This window comes from Pseudorasbora parva, chromosome 15, assembly GCF_024679245.1.
Source record: "Pseudorasbora parva isolate DD20220531a chromosome 15, ASM2467924v1, whole genome shotgun sequence".
Lineage (NCBI taxonomy): Eukaryota > Metazoa > Chordata > Actinopteri > Cypriniformes > Gobionidae > Pseudorasbora > Pseudorasbora parva.
Window position 1 is genome coordinate 44047220 of NC_090186.1, and position 17430 is coordinate 44064649.

The 17430-nt window shown below is 36.0% G+C and overlaps 1 protein-coding gene across 4 annotated transcripts in view; it reads left to right on the forward strand.

Annotated features, from left to right (window-relative positions):
• Positions 1 to 1483: 1483 nt before the first annotated feature.
• Positions 1484 to 17430, forward strand: part of ppp2r5cb (protein phosphatase 2, regulatory subunit B', gamma b) — a 37752-nt gene continuing 21805 nt past the window's right edge. Inside the window, exons 1-4 of one of the 4 annotated variants that reach the window (XM_067418299.1) lie at positions 1484 to 1728; positions 2295 to 2354; positions 4292 to 4454; positions 16995 to 17194. In XM_067418299.1, coding sequence (XP_067274400.1) covers positions 1693 to 1728; positions 2295 to 2354; positions 4292 to 4454; positions 16995 to 17194 — 459 coding nt within the window. In that variant the 5' untranslated portion in view covers positions 1484 to 1692. Of the gene's footprint in view, positions 1729 to 2294; positions 2355 to 4291; positions 4455 to 9370; positions 9619 to 16994; positions 17195 to 17430 lie in introns of those variants that run through there. The other 3 variants (XM_067418301.1, XM_067418302.1, XM_067418303.1) reach the window with 3 other exon arrangements.

Sequence of the window (17430 nt, forward strand, 5' to 3'; positions counted from 1 at the left end):
CACCAAGGTGACAAGGAACATGAAATTGTCCAGCTATGATGTCTTGTTTCACAGGAGTATAAATATAAGGAGGGATAAAAGCCTAATTCCCTTAATCAGTTATCACAATGAGAGAAACCACAGAATATAGTTCTGATGTGCAGCAAAAGATTGTTGAGATTCACAAAATATAAAGAGGCTGTGGGAAAATAGCTAAAGCATTGAAAATCCCCATTTCCACCATCAGGACAATAATTAAGAAGCTCCATTTAACTAAAGATGTTACGAATCTGCCTGAAAGAGGACGTGTGTGTGTATATCGTCCTAATGCACGGCGAGGAGGAACGTCTGAGTGACCAAAGACTCTTCAGGGATCACAGATGGAGATCGCAGAGATTAGCTGAGTCTTGGGGTCAGAAAGCCTAAAAAAAAAAAAAAAAATCAAACAGCCCCTACATCACCACATGTTGTTTGTGAGGGCTTCAAGAAAAATCCTCCTCGCTCATGCTGAAACAAACTCTCCAGCACATTCAGTGGTCAGACACGACTGGGAAGTCAAAAGGGACCTGGTTCTGTGGTCAGATGAAACTATAAAATAGCTTTTTGGCAGCAAATCTACCAGATGGGTTTGGTGCAAACAGGGATAAAAAGGCCTATTTAATGTTGTGGGCCTATTTTTTTTGCTGGAGGTCCTGGACATCTTGTTTAGATACAGTGTATCATGGATTCTAGCAAATACCAAAAGATAAAAAAATCAAAACCTGATGGATTTTGCTAGAAAAACTATAATGGGCCGTGGTTGGATCTCCCATCAGGACAACAATCCAAAACAAACATCAAAATCAACACACACATGTGTTACTGAGAACAAAATGAAGCTTCTGCCATGACCATCCCAGTTTCCTGACCTGAACCCTATAGAAGATGAGTGGCTGAACGGAAGAGAAGAAGCACCAGCATGGATCTGGGAATCTGAAGGATCTGGAGGAACGGTCTCTGATCTCTGGTCAGGTGTTCTCCAAACTCATCAGACATTACAGAAGAAGACTCAGAGCTGTTATCTTGGGAAAAGGAGGTTGCAAAAAGCATTTAATAAAAGGGTACCAACAATTGTGATCAACGTGTTTTGGAGAAAAGCATTTATTTCATAATGTGATTTACCCCTCATTTTCAATTATTTTACTTTAATGAAAGGTTAGATTTTTGTGATTTTTTTTAAATAAAAGATCAAAAGGATAAACAATGCAGATTTATTTTTACAGCCATATTTGATCATATTTACCAGGGGTACCAACAATTTTGACCACGACTGTATATATATATATATTCCATATAGCCTAATATAACATAAAAGATTCTAAATACATAAATATTATAATCATATATTAATGTGTAGTACTGCGAGTGTCCGCCAGAGCGCAATAACTTTACAGCAGCGGCAACATTTCAAACGCTCGGCTCGACACACACACACACACACACACAAGCCCATAAACCAGCGAGAAAACATTAATAATACTGTGTTCATAAAGCACGTTATTTAATGCCAACACTGAATATCCAACGAGTTCATGATCTGTTCAGTTCTAGTTTAGCTCAGTTTGGTGAGGAAACCAAAGGAGTTTGAGTGTTTGATTCTAATTCTCTCTCTTACACACACACACACACACACACACTGTCCCTCTCTCTCTCAGTGACTGGAAACACACGCTCATGAGTGCAATGCCGAATAAAACCAAGAAAGACAAGGTGAGAGACAAATTCCCGGCTTCTCAATAGGAGGAAAAGCTGAGTAAACGGGAGAAAAATACGGATTTGTGGAGCAGTGTCAGATTAGTTTCCCTCAGCTCGAGACATTAGCATTTGTGCTAACTCCAGTTTCGCTCTTCATAAACTAGGTTTAATACGAGGGAGATAAAAAAACATCCTATATATTTACTTCCCCAAATGCCAAAGCACTTTAGATGTCTGTTTATGTGCAGTTTAGCTTTAATACACGCTCAGTTTGCGCAGCGAAGCTACTTTAGCATGCTAGCAGGATAATGGTGATGGTTTCTCGTTTGTATAAATATTGTTTTCATCAAATGCGTGATTAAATGTACAAAATGCGTGTCTATAAAAGATAAAGTCCGTGTATTTGTGATGTATTTGCTGAAGCTGTGGTTTGAACAAGGTTTGAACATGGATTGCTAATGTTAGCTGTCTGTCAGGAGCTGCTCGCTTTAAATCAATGCTATTAATTTCAAAATTTTCGAAAATTACTTCTTTCTTTTTTTTCTTTACGAACATTTCCATAATCTTTATTTTCTTTATAGGATTCAACAAAATCGGCAAAAGTGAGTAAAACAGGAGGACAGGAGAACTCAGAACATGAGGTAAATCTGACTAGTTTTGCGTGTATAGTAGGCTATATATATATATATATATATTGAAAAGAAAAATAAATATATATTATTTTATGTTTTTATTTTCATTTTAAAGTGTTAGTTTTAAAGTGTTCGTTTTATACATTTTAAAAATATTTATACATATATATTGTATACATTTTATATTATAATATTTATTAAAATGTTTATATATGTTTTAGAAATGTTTTTTTTTTTAATAATATTATTTATTTAATATAAATAATAATAATGACAAAGCAACGTGACGTCCAACAAAATTAGTAAAACTTGAAAATGAAAATATAAATATATACATTTCTGTAATAATAATAATTTTTAATAATTTTTATTTTATTAAATGTTTTTAATATTGTTTTAAATATATATATATATATATATATATATATATATATATATATATATATATATATATATAATGTTATATTTTATTTAAATTTATATATTTTTAAGATTCATATAATATTATTTATTTAATATAAATAAAAATGACTGAACAAAATGACAAGTGACAACACAACAAAATTACAAAAACTTATATACAAATTTTTAAAATTAAAATACATACAAATATTCAGTTTTTATTTAAAATATTTTTTTCTGTTTTTATTTAAATTTAATCATATTTAAATTTTAAAGTTTTGTAATTTTGTTGTTGTTTTTAATTGTATTAATATTTTCAAATATTAAAAAATATATTCTTATTTATAAAAAAAATGTTTTATCATTTTTAATTTAATGTATTTAAATGTATATTTTGAGTTATTTTTATTTATTTTGTTTTTAATTTTAGTTAATCATTTAGCACATTAAATTAAACTAAATGAGTGAGTGTTTTTTCTGCATGTTTTTAGCGTTAGTGAAGGATTATTGAGAACTGAACTGGATGATTTGATGATCTCGGCTCTTTATGGATACGCTCGGGTCAGATCTGGCCTCAGATGAAAGGTTTCCGCGCTGAAGTGCGTCATTATGCGAGCATTGATGTTTTATATTGAATTTATGAAAGAAAAGGGTGCCTGCGAAAAGTCGCCGTTGCATGACCTGAACACACTTTTTTATATATTCATGCACACATTGATTCAATGCCTTTATGAACTCTATTGATCTGTAATCAATCTGTCAGTATTTAGCCGCGTTTCCACCGCACCAAACTTTTGGCTGGTTCTCGGTGTGTTTCGACCGCAGGGTCTAAATGAAGTTCTGGGTAAATATTTCCCCCTCCAAACGGCCCTGCTCGTGAGGTCGCACCTTTTCAAAGTTCAGGAACTTTCGAGGGCGGGGCTTGGGCGCTGAACATGCTGATTGGTTAAAGGGTTAGTTTACCCAAAAATGAAAATTATGTCATTAATTACTCTCCCTCATGTCGTTGAACACCCGTCAGACCTTGAAGATATTTTAGTGTAAAGCTGAGAAAGGCTTCAGATAGGCCTCCATTGGCATTCAGTCCATTCCCACTCACAAGACCCATAAAGGCCCTAAACACATCGACACACAGCCCATCTCACTACAGCGGCTGGACAATAATGTTACAATGCCACGAGAATAGTTATTGTGCGCACAAAAATCAAAATAAAGACTTTATCCACCGAGTTATTGTCTTCCGTGTCGGTCTGCTCCTCCTCTTCTGGGTCATGGACGGCGGATCTGCGTCATATTCTCACACATGAGTCGAGTTCACGGCAATAACTTAGTGGATAAAGTCGTTATTTCGACTATTCTCGACGCATTGTCATCGAGAATGACTTCTCGAGTCATTTAGTCATTTAGTCAAGGAATGAACTATTCACTTTCTGTTGGTAAATAGTTTAGAAATTAAAAACTGCTATACTGTGAGCAATTAATGAAATAATTTTTGGGTGAACTAACCCTTTCATGTCGAGCCCTGATGATGATGTGTTCCTCAGGGGTCGAATAAGAAGGGTGGGAACAGCGTCCCTCCGACCACACAGCTGTTAAAAGGGAAGCAATCGGGATCCCAGGCGCCGCTGAAGAAAGAGAAACGGCCGAGCTCGTCCAGATTCAGCCTGAGCAACAACCGAGAGCTCCAGAAACTGCCTGCGTTCAAAGGTGAGACGCCGGTTATGCCTCATCGCATTTGTAGCGATTTGATTGGAGCATAAAAAGTGTCCGGCGATATTATTGGTGCATATCTTTAGCCCTGCCCACACAGCCTTGGTTACATCAGCAGTAAAGGAAAGTCGTTTCAGAGGTGGAGGAAAAAATGACGTTATTTTAGGTTTCAGTGATTTTGTGCTATTTTAGTATCATTGAGACGCCATTGTTTTTTATGGATATTGAAAAATATATATTGTTAATTATAATTAATTAAGTTTTATACATTTTGTTGTGTTTGCTATAGTTAATTGTATAGATTTAGTATAGAAGACAAATTTATATATATATATATATATATCTTTTTTATATATAGTTAATACTTTTTAGATTATATATATAATGTTTTATTAATATTTTACATTTTAAATGCATTTTTTAATTTTAAATTAAATTTTTTTTATTTCTTTATTTGTCTATTTTAGTTTTTTTTTTTAGCTCATAAAATTAAATTAAAGGAAAATGATAACGGTTTTATAAAACACGTTTACGCTTTTTAATATTTTTCCCCCCCAAAAAATAAAAAAATACATTTGTTTATATATTTGCATACAACCCTCTACAATTAGAGTAAAACATCACTCTGGGTGACTAAATAATATCGATCATTAGCCATTGGCTAATAAATGCTTAGATTTTACTCGCCAGTGTGTGTGTGTGTGTTAGAGGCTAGGAATAAGTTTAGCATAGATCTATTTTCACTAGCTGAACACTGAGAGAGGGAGAGAGAGAGAGAGAGAGAGAGAGAGAGAGAGAGAGAGAGAGAGAGAGAGAGAGAGAGAGAGAGAGAGAGAGAGGGAGGCTTAAATACCATGCAGAATCGACGCGCTACATGTTAACAATATTGTTTGTTGTATTTTCCTACCAGAATTCTTCAGCTTTTAAGATTAAGCAGAAGGTATGCCATTTTTCTGGTAGTTTCTGGTAGTGGGCGGGACTAATGCACAAATGGCAATCTGATTGGCTGGCGCTCATCTTTTCCTGTCCTTGTTTTGATTTCAGCCAATCAGTTCGAGCGAATGCTGTCAACGTGATTAATATTCATGAACTCATCAGCTCATCAATCCGTAGTGCATTGTATATTGTTATTATTATTAGTAGAATTAGTATTATCTTATTATTATATTACTATTGTCTATTTTTTACAGAAACACCAACAATATCTTAAGCACCACCAGTCCAAAGTTCAGTTAAATGACAAATATGCATTCAAACAACAATTTAATAGTGCTTGATTATCATAATATCATAACATAGTCTAACGCTTGATTGACTGATGGTAAGAGTGTACATTCAGATATTTAAAAAGCTGTGGCATTTTACAAAGATATTGCTCAATTGGGTATTTTAAAGCTCCACTGTGTGATATTTTCCCCCATCTAGCGGTGTAAAGGTATATGACCATCCAGTGAATATTAGCTTATTATTAGAATATTATTACCATCCTCTTCTGTTCCTCCATTCTGATTTCGTTTTAACTCCTACGGTGGCCGATTTAGTCCAAGATTAACATGGCTTCCAGTTCGACCTCGTCCATGAGTGCCATCGAGTGTTAAAACGCGAAAGGCAAAGCTTGAATTTACGGGTATGTCCCTCTTTGGCTGCTGTACTTTCAAGATGGAGGGGCAACATGGCGACCGGCATTCGAACCCCTCACCCGTATGTGTTTTCAACGGCATATTATAAACTTACCAGAATACTTTATTACTCGAAAGAAGTAAATATACATTAATGAGCACATATATTTTTGAAAGAACTAAGTGTTTTTAGCTAAGAATAAACTAAAAAAGTTACACAGTGTAGCTTTAATATAATTAAGATGCTATTATAGTTATTAATAGTAATTTTGTTGTGTGTTTTTGACATTTTTATATATATTTTTCAATGTCTTTATAATTATATAAAAATAAAGTATACAAATTGAAAGTATAAACACACAACAGAAAAAGAATCGACACACTGAATGAACAGAATTTCTGTCAAAATTATCCCTAAAAACATGAAATTTACTAATAAAATGAAACACGTCTTCCCCTTCAGATATTACATACTGTTACCCAGAACAGCCGAGATTCATGCTGAGATCATGTATAAAACATGTAAAACGACATGCAAATCAGTTCACAGGTTCAGTTTTATGGCAGACTCCTCCTTAAAATAAGTGGCTGAGATATGCGCATGATGGCGGCCAAGGCTCATTGATGCACGTGGGGAGCGAAGGCTGGCCCGTGGGGTCCGATCAAACAGACGAGCTACTGGAGCTCAAACTGCTCCAGAAGTTAATGCTGGTTCTGATAGAAAGCTGTCAGAATACACAGAGCAGCTCAGTTTGTTGCGTATGGACCAGTCAGGGTGACCTCTGACCCCTGACCCCGCCAAAAGCACCAACAGTGGCACGTGAGCATCAGAACTGGACCATGGAGCAATGGAAGAAGGTGGCTTCCTCCACACCAAACTCCTCATCCATGTCTTTATGGACCGGCGCTTTGTGCACTGGAGCGCAGTCATGCTGGGACAGGAAGGGGCCGTCCACAAACTGATCCCACAAAGTTGGAAGTATGAAATTGTCCAACATGTCTTGGTGAAGCATTAAGAGTTTTTTTCACTGGAACTAAGGGACCAAGCCCTGAAAAACAACCCTACCCCATAATCCCCCCCTCCACCAAACTTTACACTTGGCACAATGCAGTCAGGCAAGTCCCGTTCTCCTGGCGACCTCCAAACCCAGACTCGTCCATGGGATTGTCAGACTGAAGCGTGATTGGTCGCTCAGAGAACACGTCTCACTGCTCTAGAGTCCAGTGGCGGCTGCTTTACTCCACTGCATCCCACGCTTTGCATTGCTCTTGGTGATGTAAGGCTTGGATGAGCTGCTCGGCCATGGAAACCCATTCTATGAAGCTCTCTCCGCTGTTCTTGAGCTCATTTGAAGGCCACAGAAGTCTGGAGGTCTGGAGCTGTTGACTCTGCAGAAAGTTGGAGACTTCTGCACACTGTGACCCTCAGCATGCGCTGACCCCGCACTGGGATTTTACGTGGCCTTACACTTCGTGGCTGAGTTGCTGTTGTTCCCTATCGCTTCCACTTTATAATCACACTAACATACTCTACGTATGTTTTATATAGATTTTAATATATTGATTTAGTAGCATAATTATATCTGAAAAGTTCCTAAAGTGTCAGAATATAGTGTAAAATATAGACGGATGCTGATTTGCGTGTGTTTGTTCGTTTTCAGTGTAGCGTTCCCACAGATCAAGGCTTTATTCCTCTGAGCGTCGAGGCTCTTTAGCAGCTGCAGGTGTTGAAATGTGGTTTCCTGTCAGCGATTCGCTGCGGTCCGGCTTTATCCTGCATCTGAGAAGGGCTGTTGTCACAAACTGTTATGTCATCGCTTTTTCTTTATTTACCATCAGCAGGACGAGGCTTTTATTTCCGGCTCAAACCCTGCTCAGGTACAAAAGACTCAAAGCTTCTCGCAAAAGGATGTGTTTTAAGGAAGCGCCAGACTCACTGTAGTGACTGTAAAGGAGGCACATCTGAGCTTTGAGCTTCATGATGTCAGAGCGAGGTTAGGCAAAGGCTTTTAAACGTTTGTAAAAGATTAGTTAAAGTGTTACCCATTTTGATTATAAATAGGCATTAAATCTTACAAATCAGAATCCAGAAAATATTAAATTCTGTAAAAATAAAATGTATTTCATGCATTTATTTATGTTCATAATCCAGAACATAATTTCTGAAAAGGTCAGGGCACAAATATTGTTAAAATTGAACTAATAATTTGTTATAGTTTTATGAACTCCATTGATTAGACATAATTTTTGATTAGTACATTTTTTTTAAACTATTAAAATGGAATCCAGAAAAAATGACATTTTGATTTAATTTATTAATTAAAAAATGTATTATTGTTGTTAAATTTTAATGATGATAAATGATTAAATAGTTGTTTTGTATTATTAAAATTAAATTCAACCTTTAAAAATGGAATACAGAACATTTCTAAAAAACATAAAAACTATTTGTTGTTTTAAACGTCATGAGAAATTATTAAACTGTTATTTTTAAGAATTTAATTTGAGGTTATTACAATGTAATTAAATCATTAAAAACATAATACTGAAAAGTCAAACACATTTCATAGGGCACCAATGTTAAATTATTAAAGTTTTATGAACTTAATTGATTAAATCATTAAAAATGGAATCCAAAGAAAATTAACCAGAATATTTATGACAAAAATAAAACCCATTTCTTAGGCCTCCATTGTTGTTCAGATTGAATAATAAATAATTCGATTGTAAAAGTTTTATGCATTCATTTGATTAACACCTATTTTGATTATTAATGTGCATTAAATCATACAAAATAGAATCCAGAAAATATATAACGGACATAAAATAATAATAAAACATTTCATAGAAAACTAATTTTATTGTTTATTTAATTAAACCATTAAAAGTATAATCCAGAATTTTTTTAACAGAAAACAAGGAATTTTACTTTAAATAATTAATAAATTAAAGCAGTAAAAAATAAAACCCATTTCATAGGCCACTATTGTTGTTAAAATATAATAGTACATTCTTTTTTTAAAAATTATTATTATTTAAAAAAAAATTTAAAATAAGGAATTAAAATCTGAAAATCCCTTTTCCCAGAGTACCCGAGCCGTTATTGATCGGCTAAAGCAGAGGTGATGCAGATCTTCACCAGCTCTCTGCAAGGCTGGTTCCCAGTGTGAAACATCCCATAATCTCCATGTGGCCAATCAAATCCACATGTCCCGCCCTCTCCGGCTCCCTCCAGCCAATCAGCAGCCTCCTCAGAGGGCCCTCTGCTGGTTAAGATCACATGATCTCCTCCAGCCAATCGACGGCCTCCCTTTGACGGGTGACATCACTAACTAGCTGCTTCCCTCCAGCAGCGGAGCTTCATTTTCTGCTGAGAGTGTTTGTGCTAAAATGGAGGCTAACAGCTCAACTTAGCCGGCAGCCGCCTCGCGCCCGTTCGGACTGATAGATGTTGACATGCTCTAAAGACGAGGCCAGGATGGTTCTGGATGCTCCGAGTGCCAACGGGCCCTTTCAGCCGGTGGCCCTCATGCACTTTAGAGGTGAGACGCTTGTCTTATTGTGTCTGTGTAGGCAGAGAGCGACCAGGAGGGTTGCTATGCAATGATTTGTGGATTTTCAAAACGTCTCTCCTACACCATTTTGGTGTAAAATCCCAAATGTGTTCATGTGATTTATGGCGTCCCATCTTCTTTCGCAGCATTTTTGTGCATGCATTCGTGAGCCTTTTGATTCCTGAACAGCATTTTTGGGCAGGTTTTGACGGCACACAAAAAGGAAAACTCTGTTTACAATGCAATGCCGCTGGTTGAGGAGGAGGAGGGAGGAGGAGGGAGGAGGAGGAGGGGGGGCTGTTTAACTAGTCCCATCCCCCCCTCACCCAGACCACTGATGTCAGAGGAAGTGAGGTCACAGCTCAGGAAGAGTGCATGCATGCCTGTGTGCCGAAGCCACAGCGTTTGCGCTTGCAGTTCTTCATGCCGGGCGTTTAGCATGAACCGTGCATGTTTATTGCAGTGTGTTAAACACGCACCACTCCTGCAGAATATAGCATGCATACTTTGAGCGTTATGCACAGAATCATTGCTTAGTGCATTGTGGGATGCAGTGTTCAATGCATGCAGAACATTAAAGGGTCAGTTCACCCAAAAATGAAATGTCTGTCATTAACTCCTCTCCCTAATGTCGCTCCACACCCGTAAGACCTCCGTTCATCTTCACACACAGTTTAAGATATTTTATATTTAGTCCGAGAGCGTATGCAAGTGTATGCACACTATACTGTCCATGTCCAGAAAGGGAATAAAAACATCATCACAGTAGTCCATATGAGACATCAGTGGGTTAATTAGAGTCTCTTGAAGCATCCAAAATACATTTGGGTCCAAAAATAACAAAAACTACGACTTTATTCAGCATTGGCTTCTCTTCCGGGTCTGTTTTCAATCCTCAAATAAAGATTCAAACGGTCATGATTCAAAATTTGGATCGCGTATCAAACTGGCAAACTGCTGAAATCACGAGACATTGCCGATACGAATCAATTCGCTGATTCATAACCGTTTGAATCTTTATTTGAGGATTGAAAACAGACCCGGAAGAGAAGCCAATGCTGAATAAAGTCGTAGTTTTTGTTATTTTTGGACCCAAATGTATTTTGGATGCTTCAAGAGACTCTAATTAACCCACTGATGTCTCATATGGACTACTGTGATGATGTTTTTATTCCCTTTCTGGACATGGACAGTATAGTGTGCATACACTTGCATACGCTCTCAGACTAAATATAAAATATCTTAAACTGTGTGTGAAGATGAACGGAGGTCTTACGGGTGTGGAGCGACATTAGGGAGAGGAGTTAATGACAGACATTTCATTTTTGGGTGAACTAACCCTTTAAAGGATAAATGAAAACCTCTATCTCATCCAAGATGTTCAAGTCTTTCTTTTTTTTGTCAGGAAGTTTCACTGCATTCCAATTCGCCTACTTCGTCATCTTTAACAGACTTTATGCTATTCCTCATTTAAATGCAAAACCCGGCACCATGGGCGCGTGCATGTGTGGGCGGGTCCTGTAGCGAAAGCGGTGGTCGCCATGGTAGCGAGAGAGAGTGACAGTGCCCAAGCCAATCATTTGTTTCGTCCCGAATGAAAATAATGAGCGGTGTTTATTGCAGATTAAAAAGTCTAGTCACTCGATTTTTATACTCTCTTTTTCAGAGAACTTACATTTTAATTATGTATTGACATATAAAGAAAGTTTAAACAAATTTGGAAAAAAGTGTTATAGATCAGTCCGTCCTACCCTACCTTTAAATGACAGCGCTCAAAATATTAGCCTAAACTCATTGCTATTCATGTTTAGATATAATAATAATAATCAACACTCAAATAACTAATTGTGTGCAACTATGTGAACACATAAGGCAGTTTATGCATTCAATTCTAAATCTAATTATAAAAGGATGTTTTTAATAAAAAAAGATTTATTTAAACCCATTAATAATCCAGACATCTGTAACAGGTTCAGTAGAATATAATGAATATATAGGCTAATATAATGAATATATAGGCAAATATAGTGAATATATAGACTAATATAATGAATATATAGGCAAATATAGTGAATATATAGACTAATATAATGAATATATAGGCAAATATAGTGAATATATAGACTAATATAATGAATATATAGACTAATATAATGAATATGTAGGCAAATATAGTGAATATATAGACTAATATAATGAATATATAGACTAATATAATGAATATATAGACTAATATAATGAATATATAGGCAAATATAGTGAATATATAGACTAATATAATGAATATATAGACTAATATAGTGAATATATAGGCAAATATAGTGAATATATAGACTAATATAATGAATATATAGACTAATATAATGAATATATAGACTAATATAATGAATATATAGGCAAATATAGTGAATATATAGGCTAATAAATCAACTCTGTAACGAGTGGTTATTTCAGTCAAAGTTGCTCTTCTATCAGCTTGAATCAGTCGGCCCATTCTCCTCTGACCTCGAGCATCAACAAGGCATTTTCTCCCACAGGACTGCTGCATACTGGATGCTCTTCCCTTTTCACACCATTCTTTGTAAACCCTAGAAATGGTTGTGTGTGTAAATCCCAGTAACTGAGCAGATTGTGAAATACTCAGACCGGCCCGTCTGGCACCAACAACCATGCCACGCTCAAACGGCTTAAATCACCTTTCTTTCCCATTCTGACATTCAGTTTGGAGTTCAGGAGATTGTCTTGACCAGGACCACACCCCTAAATGCACTGAAGAACTGCCATGTGATTGGCTGATTAGATTGAAATTGAGAGAAATTGAACAGGTGTTCCTAATAATCCTTTAGGTGAGTGCATATTCAATTTATTAGCTTATATATTCACTATATTAGCCTCTATATTCACTTTATTTGCCTATAAAGTTACTATATTAGCCTATATAATCACTATATTAGCCTATAGGCTAATATAGTGAATATATAGGTTAATATAGGTCATATATTCAGTGAAAGAGTTGATTTCTGTAGTGAACTCACAGCTGTGGACACCAGGGATGGAAATGAACTTTTTTGTCCACCAACCCACTGAGGCTGGATTCAAAATCTACCAGCCACTTAATGTTTTTACCAGCCACTTTCTTGTTTTTTTAACCGACAATGTGTAACTGCATGTAAAAAATTAATACTACAAGCTCTACAATACTTAAGGAGTTTATTAAATCTCAAGTCTCAATGAAATACTAACATGTTCTCTTTCTCTCTCTATACACAAACAAACCATGAACTGATATACATTTCATTAAAGGAGTAGCGCTCTGTGCTCTGTGTGCTCTTTTCCTGCATGTGGCATTTGGATGATTCGTGATCTTTTATGGTTTCCGGTTTTAGGTTTTTAGTGCCAACAATGAAACAATTAGTTTTGGCATCTGAAGCGTGTTGACGACACACCGAGCAGAACATTGTCACTAGGGATGCACCAAAATAAAAATTCTTGGCCGAAACCAAAAAAGAGGAAACCAAGGCAGAAAACTGAAACACCGAAAGAAATTATGACAATTATTAGTACCATTGCATTTACGGCTATGACTGTGTAACTTTACAAAAAATCAAGGCATTACAATTGCATAAATTAATATTTATGTTTCTAATAATAAATCAATTACAAATTATGCAAATATTTATTTAGCACATATACAATGCACAGGATAAAATAAAATTCAAACTAAAATGTTTAATTTGTGTGCATTAAATAATAATGCACAGGCATACTGGCCTGCAGAAAGGTACAGAAATTGAATAGAGTAGTCAAATGTAAAATAACTGCATTTTTAACTGTTTAAATGAAAGATTAATCATTATTAAACTTACAAAAACTATTAAATCAAGCGCAGTGAGTGATGTCCTTTTGTTTGACATTAAACAGAGTAAAGGCTACTGCCCCTTTAAGACCTAAGGCAGGGATATGCTCGTCTTTCTCGACTCTATACGGTTCTCTTAAGGCATATTCAGACTATGTCTGCTTGGATACTCATCAAGATGGACATGCTGACATACTTCTTGTGTGAGTTGGTCCGTTTAAGCGCAAGATTTGAAAGATAACTCAATATTTGTGAGCGGTTTCGGATAAGTGCACAGAGACAGATCTTCTCATTCGCATCTTCTGGCTCTACATTGACGGCGAAAATAACTGGTCTTATTCGAACACACGGCAACACTCGCATGAATTGATCAAAGTTTACGAAGAGGTGAAACAGTGTGCTATTTTTATTTACCCGCCACGGTGGATAACACAAAATCACCCACATCTGGCTGGTGGCCGTGCTAATTTCCATCCCTGGTGCACACTAAAGGACTTCTGGGGTAAATGTGATGCTACAGGACATTGCTCTCAAGCTGTTTTATTGACGTCTGTCCTCCATTGAGACACTGAGCATCAGACGCGTGTTAACACGGCTCAAATGTCAGGGTCGTCGCAGGGCTGTTCTCACATGTAAACCACAGCCGCCACTCCCATGTGCATAAAGGGAACCGTGAGCTGAGCTTCTCACAGGCATGACCTTTACAGATCACAACCAAAAATAATGTCTGCATATTATTTTAGACCTGTTTACACTTGGTATCAAGATCTAATATATCATTAAACAGGGAATTTGGTGAATCTCTGTGCAAAAATAAAACTATACTTGAACTAACCTGGTTGCCTTAAAATGTTGAGTTTAATGAAACTAAAAATTTGAGTTGATACAATGAAGGGAATTTGTTTAATAAATAGAAACTCAAACTATTATTGTATCTGAAACACATAAAAAATTTGATAAATCTTGAAAATAGCACAATTCGGCTCCGTCATCACAAATAAAACACACACAATTACCCAATATGCTTACAAAATCTTTTAATAATATTTTAATTGTCAAATCTCAAAAAATGTTCATTGTATGAACTCAAAATTTTAAGGCAACCAGGTAACTTTTTTTCTAAATAATATTTTACAGTGTACTTGAAAAAATACATAAAGTAAATAATTTATTATTATATATATATAATATAATATTAAGTAATATTAATTAACTATATGTACTTAGGGTTAGGGGGTCGGATTCTTTGCATGTAATTATGCATAATTTACTGTTATTACTATGGTAAGTACATGTGACATGTAACAAGACTGTAAAATAAATAATTTTTTGCAATGATCACTCAAATAGTCTTCACTGTATAAATATAGATCAGCCCTTATTAAAGTTATTTAGTCAAGGGCAGTGAGGGATGTTTTCCTGTCTTTTGTTATCTCGTCTTTTATGAGAAAACGCTTCCCTGTAATTAAAGAGATTTACACGAGATATGTTAACTAGGTGTCATGAACTGGCTTTTATATTTTTTTATACTGTTGTCTGAGGTCAACTAATGATGTTCGCGTGGTTTTTACATTCAGAAACATCATAACTAATAAGTAATAGGCTATTTTCTACACTGGTTTTGAGGCTCTCTCCAAAAGCTGGGTTTTGATGGGCTTGTGAATCTAAATCGAATTGAATTGAGAGCTTGTGAATCTAAATCGAATTGAATTGAGAGCTTGTGAATTGAAATTGAATCGAATTGAGAGCTTGTGAATCGAAATTGAATCGAATTGAGAGCTTGTGAATCAAAATTGAATCGTATTGAGAGCTTGTGAATCGAAATTGAATCGAATTGAGAGCTTGTGAATTGAAATTGAATCGTATTAAGAGCTTGTGTATCGAAATTGAATCGTATTGAGAGCTTGTGAATCGAAATTGAATCGTATTGAGAGCTTGTGAATCGAAATTGAATCGTATTGAGAGCTTGTGAATCGAAATTGAATCGTATTGAGAGCTTGTGAATCGAAATTGAATCGTATTGAGAGCTTGTGAATCGAAATGGAATCGTATTGAGAGCTTGTGAATCAAAATTGAATCGAATTGAGAGCTTGTGAATCGAAATTAAATCGTATTGAGAGTTGTGAATCAAAATTGAATTGTATTGAGAGCTTGTGAATCGAAATTAAATTGTATTGAGAGCTTGTGAATCGAAATTGAATCGAATTGAGAGCTTGTGAATCGAAATTGAATCATATTGAGAGTTTGTGAATCGAAATTGAACCGAATTGAGAGCTTGGGAAACGAAATTGAATCGAATTGAGAGCTTGTGAATTGAAATTGAATCGTATTGAGAGCTTGTGAATATTATTGAGAGCTTGTGAATCGAAATTGAATCGTATTGAGAGAGCTTGTGAATCGAAATTGAATCGTATTGAGAGCTTGTGAATCAAAATTGAATCGAATTAATTGAGAGCTTGTGAATCGAAATTAAATCGTATTGAGAGTTGTGAATCAAAATTAAATCGTATTGAGAGCTTGTGAATCGAAATTGAATCATATTGAGAGCTTGTGAATCGAAATTGAATCGTATTGAGAGCTTGTGAATCAAAATGTAATCAAATTGAGAGCTTGTGAATCGAAATTGAATCGAATTGAGAGCTTGTGAATCGAAATTGAATCGTATTGAGAGCTTGTGAATCAAAATTGAATCGAATTAATTGAGAGCTTGTGAATCGAAATTAAATCGTATTGAGAGTTGTGAATCAAAATTAAATCGTATTGAGAGCTTGTGAATCGAAATTGAATCAAATTGAGAGCTTGTGAATCGAAATTGAATCGTATTGAGAGCTTGTGAATCAAAATGTAATCAAATTGAGAGCTTGTGAATCGAAATTGAATCGAATTGAGAGCTTGTGAATCGAAATTGAATCGTATTGAGAGCTTGTGAATCGAAATTGAATCGAATTGAGAGCTTGTGAATCGAAATTGAATCGTATTGAGAGTTGTGAATCAAAATTGAATCGTATAGAGAGCTTGTGAATCGAAATTGAATCGTATAGAGAGCTTGTGAATCGAAATTGAATCGTATTGAGAGTTGTGAATCGAAATTTAATCGAATTGAGAGCTTGTGAATCGAAATTGAATCATATTGAGAGTTTGTGAATCGAAATTGAACCGAATTAAGAGCTTGCGAATCGAAATTGAATCGAATTGGGAGCTTGTGAATCGAAATGTAATCGCATTGAGAGCTTGTGAATCGAAATGTAATCGAATTGGAACATCTGAATCGATACCCAGGCCCAGCTGAGACGCTCCAGATGCCCAGATGATGGTTTTGAAATGCTTGAAATATGATTGGAATCATTTTTTGGATTTAGCTAAAATAACTTCTGAGAGAGGACCCACCCACTTTTTATTTGCTTTTGACACCCATGGTTTTATCTGTGAGAGTTTTGTTCGTTCATGTATCAGTTGTTTTCTCGATGGTCAAGTGCTTCATGCTCCTCTCTCGTCTCCATTGCTGCAGATGTTCCTCCAGCCGAGCAGGAGAAGTTGTTCGTGCAGAAGCTGCGTCAGTGCTGCGTTCTCTTCGACTTCGTGTCCGACCCGCTGAGCGACCTGAAATGGAAGGAGGTGAAGCGAGCGGCGCTCAGCGAGATGGTGGAGTACATCACACACAACAGGAACGTCATTACCGAGCCCATCTATCCGGAGGTGGTTCACATGGTGAGTACACGCACACACACACACACACACACACACTGCCCCTAAACCTACCCTTCACAGGAAACATTCTGCATATTTACTTTCTCATAAAAACTCCTCCTGTGTGATTTATAAGCCTTTTGAAAAGTGGGGACATGGGTAATGTCCTCATAGTTCACCCTCTCCTGTAATACCTGTGTCATACCCATGGCATTATACACATTTGTGTCTTGATATTTCACAAAGGCACACGCACA